The following is an 11,081-nucleotide window of genomic DNA, read 5'->3' as shown; positions in this document are numbered from 1 at the left end:
TGACTCCAATGGAACACACTGGAACATATGCTTCTGCTAGTGGTAGTGCTGAGTTATGTCTATGTTGTCTTACCCAAACCAAAACCCCTGCTTTCTCTCTGTGTTTTCTTTGCTTGGTTCTTTGCTCATTGTGGTTGTTTGACATTCCTTTTCTGTTTCATAAAATCTAATTCTCCAATGAGAAAACCTTGGTTGGCTTGAATAGAGGCATACTGTCTCAAATGAGTAACATCAAATTGGTGACTGGTGATTGGACTGGGGTTCATGTCACGTTTGTGGAGGGAGTTCCTGGAAAGTTAAACATCGCAGTGTGCCTTTTGTCAGGGATACCACCCACAGTCTAACAAAAAAGACTAAATGAGTAAACAAAGACCTGGGAAAATTATTGAAGCTCCACGCATCACAACACGTGAAGCTGTTTCCTTGGTTGGGCGCAGTATGCTCAGACGCTGTCACGTTTTGGCCCCGCCCCCTCCTCTAACGTCTTCGTGTGTGTGTGTTCGTCTGTATTGCCACGCCCTCTCGTGTCATCCACCTGTTCTGTATTATGTGTAATCATCTTGAGTGTGTATACGTCTCGTGTTGTAGTACGTGTTGTTGGTGTTTGAAATTTGCATAGCTAGTGTTCCCCGCATCTTGTTTACCTCGGAACATCACACCAGTGTTTTGCATTATTGCATTAGCCTGCTCCCAGACTACCTGTATGCTTGTTTTTCTTGCTTCTGTTTGATTTCCTCTTGTTTTCCTTTTAGCTGTTTGTTTTATTTTGTTTTCTGGTGAGTGATCATTAAACCTGTTCACTCACCAGCTTTCATCTCACTCCCTTGGTTTACTAACATGTGACATTAAGATTAAGGATACAACTATTATATGATTTACAGTATATAAGATGTGTTGATAGTGAATATGTATACATATTAATAGTAAATATATACAAAATGTTGAATTGTGACTTTATATTGTGTGATTTATTTTACAAAAATAAAATAAATAATTTGAAAATACCACATTGTCATTTTTAATGTAACTTTGCAAACCATAGCCATTAATCAACAGATTCTAACACTAACCCTAAAAGTTTGTTCTAAAATATTATCCACGTCAAGCTTAGCTTGCACAGGCAATAAACCTTTTATGTGGCCACATTAATAGCAAATATGCAGACTATTAACTCACTTAATCGGCATTTTACCCATAAGTTGCTTTTTAGTGTTCTTTTCTGGTTTCATTAAGATTATGTAACACTTTGGAAGAAATATACAGAATAACAAACCAAAACTGGAGGCCAAAATGGCAAATATCTCCACAGCTACAGTGAATTTTCCAGGAGAGCTGACATAAGCTGGAATAAAGGTGATCCAAACTGCACAGAATATGAGCATGCTGAATGTGATGAATTTGGCTTCATTAAATTTATCAGGCAATTTTCGTGCTAGAAAAGCCAAAATAAAACACAGCAGAGCCAAGAACCCAATATAACCCAGTACAGCCCAGAAACCTATGGATGACCCTAAATGACATTCTAGAATTATCTTTTTCTTGTACAGTTTTATATTTTTGAATGGGAAAGGAGGAGAAATTATTAGCCAAAGCATACAGATAATAACCTGTATGAGAGTAAAAACAAGAACACTGAGTCTCTGCTGTGGAGGCCCAAACCATTTCATGACATTACTGCCTGGAAGTGTAGCCCTGAAGGCCATTAACACCACTATTGTTTTCCCCAGAACACAGGAGATGCAGAGGACGAAGGTGATCCCAAACGCTGTGTGACGCAGCATACAGGACCACTCAGAGGGCTGACCAATGAAAGTAAGTGAACAGAGGAAACACAGAGTCAGAGAGAAGAGCAGCAGGAAGCTCAACTCCGAGTTGTTGGCTTTGACTATTGGGGTATTCCTATACCTTAAAAATATTATTAATATTACCAGTGTGATAAAAGCACCAATAATAGATACAGCAGTAAGCAAAATTCCCATAGTTTCCTCATAGGACAGATATTCAGTTTCCTTCACTACACATTTATCCCTTTGTGGATTTGACCAGGAGTCTTCATAGCATTGATTACATTCAACAGAATCTGTTGTGGAGTAAGACAACAAAATAAAAAAATAAATAAAACAATAAAAAATAGAAATTAGATTCACAGGAACAATGAACACCTAAATACAATACAAATGTGATGGATTAATGGATCTACTTTGTCTTAAAGAAAGTAAAATAACTAATATACTCTATACATATATGGACATATTTGTTTGAAAGTGTCTTTAAGATTTTTATTCACTGGAGTAATGCCAACCGTTTTATTTATTTATTTATTTATTTTTGTTTTTACATGTTTTCTGGAAATGTTTGCACCTGTCATATTACTGATCTCTCCTTCAGCACATGGTATACAGTCAAAGCAGCAGACAGGCTTTCCTTTCTGCACAGCCTTCCTGGTGCCTGGAGGGCAGTTTTCACTGCACACAGATATAGGCACCTATGATCAAAGGAAAACATTTGTTGCCTAAAGAAGATTTAAACAGCATCTACTTAGCTGATATCTTTACATACACATTTCAAGTACTGACTTCATATGAATCTTGTTAGTAAGGCAAAGGTGCAATTTCTCCCTTATTCTTACCTTATTAGTATTTTTTGCCCACACAATAGAAGACATATTTAGTGTTAATCGACTGTTAACAGGGAAAGTGGAGTCATAAAGTCCAACAGAAACAAATTCATTTTTCCGTTCTTTACTTGTTTTCCAGTTTATGATGTCATATCTTGCAGCAGGGTCACCATTTTTATCAAAATAAACTTCTTCACCCTCTTTAGTTTTAAAATGTACCATTTTGAGCCTTTCTAGAAACTGATTAAACAGATCAAAGTTGGTATGTTGATAAATGCTTCATCCTATTAAAAGCACACTCAGGAATGCTACATTGCCCATTTACTTACAAAACTTTGGCTGGGTATATGAATTAGTGCTGAATGTGTGCTCCAGAGAAGCTTAATTGTCAAAACACTTACTGTGGAAGGATTTGGCTGGTTCTTCATGTGACATGTTTCTTTACATCCGAGAAGGTCATGTAGGGTATGGGCAATAGCATAAACCCCTTTATACAGATTAATGAAAACTGGCATCAGGGACATGTCGGTAAAAGTGTTTTGTATTTCAGACAATTTCTCTTCACCTGTACATGTTGGTGACACCACAGTATCATTCCAATCTGTATATTTACAATCAAATAGTACCTCCCAGAATTTAGTAAAAATGGCCTCGCCTGAAGATTTAAGTGGTTTTATATCTAGAATGAAGTCCTTCAGACCTGTCACCTCAGTTTTGGGGATTGCTAACCCTATGGCTCCTTGCAGTATGTTGTGCTTGTCCAGTTTGGCCAGTTCTGGATCAAAAATCCAGGCCTCAGTTCCCACCCACTGATATCCAGTGATGTTGTGCTCAAAAAATACATCCAGCAAATACTGTAAATCAGAGTTGTCAACAAATCCCACAATCACTCGAGAAGTGGAGCTTTTGATCTGCTCAATGATTCTCATAACTTTTCCTTGTGAGTAAGTTTTAAAAAATGGAAGGGAATATTCTAAGCATATGCCCAGCTGCTCTGCAACTTTAGTAAATGCAGCCATACCACTGTTTCCATAGTCATCGTCTCTTCTTATTGCCCCCACCCAGGTCCAGCCAAAGTGCCTGACCATTTCTGCCAGTGCTCTGCTCTGGTGGTAATCACTGGGAATGGTGCGTAGAAATGACGGGTATTTCCTTTTGTCACTAAGACACTCGCAGGTTGAAAAGTGACTGATCTAGAACAGATTCACATTCATGTCAGGCATTATGTTAAGAGATAGCTGTTAACTTTACAGGTAAGCTGTCAACATATACATGTAACACTAGCTGTCATAAATACATATAACTTTAGAAGTGGACAGGATTATAAGATGCATGCTTCTTCAAACATTAAATGTTTTATGAGACATTACATTAATTGGTCTTAATTGTTAAATACTTACTAAGGGTATGCTGAAAGGTCCAATGCTCACTGCGACACCCATGGACACAGATGAGAAAGTCTCTCCTATTATGGCTTGCACTTGTGCAGGCTTTGTGCAGGGCTCCTCCAAGACTGAGTTTTCATTTCCATTCATAAGTGCCATGGCCATTCTGACCCCCGTTGCAGTGGAGCTACAGGTGTCATAGATCTTATAGCCCAGTGAGACACCAGGCAATAAAGAGGAACTGTTGTTGATCTCCTCTATTGCAAAGATCAAGGACTGTGAAAACTGGAAGCCTCTGAAATCCAGACTAATTAATAAAAGAAATATAGACATTATCTTAGGATGAAATCTTAAAACTCCACAATTTCCGCATTATTGTGGATCATATAAAACATTTTTAATATATCCTCACACATTTTCTGAAATGGTCTTTGCTTACTGCTTACCTCGTGCATTTCAGTGGAGGTGGTTTCAGCAAATAGGACAAGTTTGTGATCTCTGAAATGAGATTAAAAGAGAAAATTCCTCCAACTAATATGTCTCCATCTTTGGATAGTTGTGGGTATACAGATTCTCCTCTGAGGATGCAAGTAGTCCCATTAGCTCTCGAAAAGTTTATGATGGCAATTATTATATTCATGAGAGTAAAGATATGCTCCATTTATTTATCCACATACAGACTTGAGATAATGGTTAAAAGTGTGTGCCAGGTCAGATGTTCTAGCTTGTTGAACAGTAAGGCTATGTGGTATTTATACAGATGGAAAGGCAAATTCTCAAAGGTAAGATTTTACAGGTAGGTCAAAGTTAAAGGAGGTGTGACTTTGAAATGTGAGCAGGGTAGCCTAATTTACCTGTGGATTAAAATCTGCATGGGAAATCTTTACCTGGGAATTGAAAGCGAAGTATGTTTCCTCACCAACCATTTAAATTGCCATACCGGGTTTTATATTTTGTTGTAATCCTGAACAAATACCTTCTGAAGACATATGGCATTTTCACTGTTTTTGCATTTTCTTAAATTCACTTTAAAGATGTTTACTTATAGCATAATACCTATTTGTTTCATATCAAAATGTTCAGACCAATCTCAGCTCTCTTCCTAAATATGATTCATTTAACCTAGAGCACTACATAAATAAATTATATCGCCATAAATCTGAAAATATGAAGTCCAATTTTAAGAAATCTATGATAATTCATATGATAACATGATAAGTTTACCAATGCATTTGTGCATTTGGTTCACAAAAGCAGTGCAAAATATAAATAAAGTAGTATCCATGTGTGTATGTATATATATATATATATATATATATATATATATATATATATATATATATATATATATATATATATATAAGAGTAAGGTTAAAGTGGTAAAAGTTCAGGTTAAAACTTGATAAAAAGTTCCAGAAAAGAGAAAGTTGGAACCTCTCATGTGTGTCATGGGGAGGGGGGGTCGGCCTGTCTGCAGGGGAACCACGCCCATTCGTCATGGGATGCACGGTAAACACCTACCTCGCTCCCAATCACCTGCCTACTAACCCAGTGCACCTGTTTCCCATCACCTATTTCAACCCACAGATCGGTAGGGAGGACGCTGCGTATTAACGGATTACCATGTGAGGAGTTGCCAAGCCAAACCAAGCCAAGCATTCATCTTTTTGGTTTTCATTTTTGTTGCCAGACAATTGTGCCTTCATCCATGGAGAATAAAGAGCACTTTCTGGCAACCTCGCCTTTTGCTTCCTCTGTGCCGCCACCATCACAACGAGAAGAATGTACTTAGAAGTACTTAGAAAAGTATTTATTTTATGTCTGTCTTATATTTATTGTGTTAGTCTGTCATAACCCATTTAATTTGCTTTCCACCACTCTATCAATGTCGTCAATTTTTTGTTTTTGCAACACGTGTCTCACAACATCAATTTGTTTATTCATTAATCAATAAACCTCACATTGTCATACCCTCTACCAGACTACACTACCCAGTAGCCTGTTTTTCACCCAGCCAACAACTCTGCCAATCAGGGACATTCAATCAGATCGTCTTCACCGGAGTATTGAACTCCCCTGTGTGTTCAGAGAGATTGTTGTATATAAAACTGTTTCAAGCACTCATTCATTGTGAAGTACTGCCTCTAGAATTCCTAAGTATACCGAGCGTTATTTTCTTCGACTAGCTTCCTGTGTACCGTACCTTTACTTTGTCTTTCTCAATGACAATTTTGCCTGACCCCCTTTTGGATTTAGTACCTGGTTTTTGTCTTCCTCTTCTGGCTTTGGACATGGACTTTGACCTCTTTATGATTTGGATTTCCCTTTATGTTGCTCTTTTTATTTTGACCCTGAGTTAGTCTGCTACCACCAATTGGAACATTAATAAATTTCCTATTCTTAATCCATGAGCATCTGATTCTGCCTGGCCCATCACAGAATACTTCGACTTCAAGCAGACGGCGGATTCGGAGGCCTTGAGGTAGGCTCTAACCAACCAGAGTCAGCTACTCAACCAACACCAGCAGGTGCTTGAGGGCCTCACGCAGTCAATGGACACGATCGCCAAAAAACAGGCGGATCAACTGACACAAATGTCTGAACTCGGGTGGTGCCTCAGAGAACTAACCTCCAGGCTGCACATGTTGACTACCTCGACCCAGCTCACTCCAATGCTGGTATCCACTGCCGCTCCCATCAGTACTCAACCGACCTTCCCCATAAGTAAACCAGAGAAATACGATGCTTCCCGTGATAGGTGTCAGGGTTTCCTGCTATAATGCCCTATATACTTCAATAGTATTCCACCCTGCTCTAGCCAAGAAAAGATTTCCTTCCTTACCTCTCGTCTATCAGACAAGGCGATGGATTGGGCCATTGCCATTTGGGATAGTATGTAATCATCATCATATGAGGAGTTTATCATTCGATTCAAGGCAGTTTTTGACCACCTGCATGAAGGAAGAGCCTGCGCTGAATTGCTCACTAAACTCCACCAGGGCAACTGTTCGATAGCTGATTATGCACACGAGTTACGCACTGTGGCTGCTGGTAGCAGGTGGAATGATGTGGCTTTAATTGTCGCTGTCCAAAATAGCCTTAATTTGGAGGTGCTGCATGAACTAGCTTGTTGGGATGGTAAGCTTGATTTGGATTAACATATTGCACTTGCCGTCCACCTGGATCATTTTCTTCAGAAATGAAGACCGCGGAGAACCAGTAGTACTCGATTGACCTACCCCCATCCCAGTAAGAGAAGCGAGCCTAGACAAGAACAATTGGAAGAGCCAATGCAATGTGATTCCTCTCGCTTAACCGAAAAAAAGCGGCAGTGCCGGTTCCAAGAGATCCTGTGTCTCTACTATGGCTCATCTGGTCATCTTATCCAGGAGTGTCATCTTAGACCCAATAGATCTAGAGGAAATTTAACTTCCACACCTCAAACCCAGGTATTAATCTTGCCTGAGCAAAGGATGGTAGTTAAGTCATTCACTTTGCCTGTCTATGTTGGATCTCACACGCCATCCTCTATTTTCACAGCCCTAGTTGACTGCGGAGCAGAGGGCAACTTCACACATGCCTGTCTGGTTCAAGAATTGGATATCCCTGTAGATCCTTTACCCAAGACCCTTCGCCTGGCCCCTCTGGATGGGTCACTAGATGGGGATAGTTCAATATCACTCTGCACAGCACCCGTAAAACTCTCCACCAGCGCACTACACTCCGAACTCACCTCTTTTCTAGTCATGAATTCCTCATCCTTTCCCGTTATTCTGGGACTCCCTTGGTTTGAAAAACATAACCCAAGCATATCATGGCCCCAAAAGGTGATAACTCAGTGGTCAGCTCAATGTCGTAAGGACTGTTTGACACTACCCACAATGAAAATATGTTCCACAACAATCAGGAGTCCTGCTGATGAACAAGCCTTTTCCCATCTGCAGGAATATCAGGATTTCAAAATAGTGTATTTCATAAAAAGAAAGCTGCCTTGCTACCCCCTAACCATGCCTATGATTGTTCAGTTGAACTCTTGGAGGGAGCTGCATTATCCAAGGCTCACATATATGCTCTCTCCCAAGAGGAGGAGAGAGCCATGGAACAATATATAGACAAGGCACTAAGGCAAGGCTTCATTAGGTCTTCCACTTCCCCCCTAGCATCGGGCTTCTTCTTTGTAAAGAAGAGGGACGGTGGTCTTCACCCCTGCATCGATTATCGAAATCTCAATCAGATTTCCAAGAAATATGCATACCCATCACCACTGATCCCCATGGCCCTAGAACAATTATGAGAGGCTAAATACTTCACCAAATTAGACCTTTGTAGTGCTTACAATCTTATACAAATAAAGAAAGGAGATGAGTGGAAGACTGCCTTCATTACCAGTAGGGGTCGCATGTGGCCTCAGTGTAGCTCCATCTGTGTTTCAGGCCTTTATAAATGATGTCTTTCGAGGAGTAATAGGGAAATTTGTTATTGCATATATTGATGACATCCTCATCTACTCACCTGATCTTCAGACACAGGTATGACATGTGTAATCTGTGTTGAAGATTCTCCTTGAGAATGGACTTTATGTGAAGGGGGAGAAATGCGAGTTCCATACTACTACCACTACTTTCCTGGGATATGTAGTTAGCCATAGGGGAATTACAATGGATGATAAAAAGATAGAAGCCATCCTCCATTGGCCAGTTCCTACTACCAAGAGGCTCCAGAATTTCTTAGGTTTTGTGAACTTTTATAGACGTTTCATCAGAAACTTCACCATTATAGCAGCCCACCTCACAGCCCTCCTAAAAGGGCCATTGGCTGGAATAAAGAGTCTGAACAACCATTCATCTGATTAAAGGAGGCTTTCACCACTGCTCCCATACTTAAACATCCTGATCCTACAGTCCCATTTGTAGTAGAGGCTGACACTTCAAGTATCAGTGTAGGAGCTGTACTCTCTGAAAGACATAAAGAAACAACTACATCCAGTGGCCTATTTCTCCTGAAAATTATCCCCAGTGGAATAGCTCTATGGTATAGGAGAACGCGAATTATTGGCCATTAAGCCAGCTTTGGAGGATTCGAGGCTAGAGGAGGCTAATCATCCTTTTTTAGTGATAACTGACCATTGGAACTTGGAGTACATGTGTGTGGTCAAACAATTGAATCCCCGACAAGCTCGTTGGTCAATATTCTTTTCAAGATTTAACTTTAAGATTATGTATCATCCAGGAACTCGCAATACTAAAGATGATGCTCTATTCATCTAGGGGAGAATGAAGAGAAATCAGGCAATAAAGAAACCATCTTACCTACCTGAGTGCACCTGGCGTCCATATGTTGGACTATAGATGAAGAAATTGATCAAGCCACCCAAGGCATTGTCACCCCACCAGAATGTTCAGCGGGAAACTGTTATATGCCTACCTCTTGCCGGGACCGTCTTATAACCTGGGCTCATTCCTCCCTCACTACGGGACATCCGGGGGAGACCTGTACTCATCAGCTCATGGCTAACCGGTACTGGTGGGAGAGTATGACCAGCGACATTCATCAGTATGTTTCATTATGCTCTATCTGTAGCCAGAGTAAGACTCCTAAGACTCTTCCTGCAAGAAAACTCATGCCACTTCCTGTACCTGAAAGACCCTGGTCTCACATTGCCTTGGATTTCATCACTGAGCTCCCCTGTTCCGAAGGTAACACCACTATTCTCACCGTAGTGGATAGGTTTTCTAGAGGGGTGAGAGTCGTTGCATTCCCTAGCCTACCCACAGCCTTCCAAACTGCTGAAACTCTATTCACCTAAGTGTTCCATGTATTTGGCATCCCAGAGGACAGATTATCTGATGGGGACCTCAATTCACATCCCGCATTTGGTCTTCCTTTTTGAACACCAGATGTGAGCTATTAGTCTCATGTCTTGTTATCACCCACAGTCTAATGGACGATGTGAAAGAACGAACCAAGAACTGAACAGATTCCTACGATACTTTTGCATGAATAATCCATCAGACTGGCCCAAATTCCTACTTTGGGCAGAAATGGCATAGAATTTACTCATTAGTTCTTACACCGGCATAACACCATTTGCATGTTATGACTCCACCCATGACTCCGTGGACTTCTAACACAGCTGATATCCCGGCAGTTGACGATTAGATGCAATGTAGTGAGAAGGTGAGGGAGGAGACACACCAATATATTGAACACACCCTAAAAAGATACAAAGAAATGGCAGATAGACACAGAGGGGACACCCCGACCTACCAACTGGGTCACCGTGTGTGGCTTTCCACAAGGAACTTCTATAAACCAGGGTCCTGCCGCACATTAGGTACCAAGTATATCAGCCCTTATGAAGTATCCAAGCACATCAACGAGGTAACACGTCAACTCAACCTGCCTTCACACTTCTGCATCTCGAGGTTGTTTCCTGTGTCTCTTTTTAAGCCTGTTATTTCAGGTCCGCTGGATGAAGTTTCTTCAGATGATACCCCGCTGGAGCCAATTGATTATGACGGCACCCTGGTATACACAGTGCGCCACATTCTGGACCCCAGGAGAAGGGAAGGTTTTGTGCAGTACTTGATGGACTGGGAGGGATTCGGGCCTGAGAAACAAAGCTGGGTCCCTCGCTGTGATGTACTGAATCCTGGCCCATCACACACATTTATTCACCAAATTGGTCATCGTGGCAAATATATTTGAAACAATGCTCTTTGGACACTGCACAAAGTATGAACTAATTTAGAAATGAGACTGAAATAACTGGTTACTGCACCTTCGCCATCTAGCATCTGGCATACTCAAATAAATCACTTGATAGCATTGAATATTCTTAAAATATAGTACATCTATCAACATAAAATTTCTTAGGACTAATATATGTACCTGATTACTGATTTTGAGCCATCTATGTGCAATTATTTGCTATGTGCAATTAATCCCATGCTGAATATACTGTTTATTTGGTGTATTTCCACAACAGTCATGCCTGTCCTTTTAAATGGCCTTTTAAAACATGCTTCTGGTATAAGATTCAGATTTTGTCATAGAAAATTCAATTACCATCAAAGCAA

At 40.5% G+C, this 11,081-nt stretch overlaps 1 protein-coding gene across 1 annotated transcript; it reads right to left on the bottom strand.

Moving 5' to 3' along the window:
- Positions 1 to 1,172: 1,172 nt before the first annotated feature.
- On the bottom strand, positions 1,173 to 4,663 carry LOC113567576 (extracellular calcium-sensing receptor-like). Its single transcript, XM_026995632.2, has 6 exons — positions 4,449 to 4,663; positions 4,018 to 4,309; positions 3,019 to 3,810; positions 2,630 to 2,857; positions 2,362 to 2,485; positions 1,173 to 2,080 (listed from the first exon to the last, which is right to left on the bottom strand). The coding sequence occupies exons 1-6, from the start codon at positions 4,661 to 4,663 to the stop codon at positions 1,173 to 1,175; spliced, it is 2,559 nt and encodes an 852-aa protein (XP_026851433.2).
- Between the last annotated feature and the right edge of the window lie 6,418 nt (positions 4,664 to 11,081).

Source organism: Electrophorus electricus, chromosome 4 (genome assembly GCF_013358815.1).
Source record: "Electrophorus electricus isolate fEleEle1 chromosome 4, fEleEle1.pri, whole genome shotgun sequence".
Taxonomy (NCBI): Eukaryota; Metazoa; Chordata; class Actinopteri; order Gymnotiformes; family Gymnotidae; genus Electrophorus; species Electrophorus electricus.
Note: the sequence above shows the minus strand (reverse complement) of the source record. Positions and strands in the feature narration are given on the sequence as shown.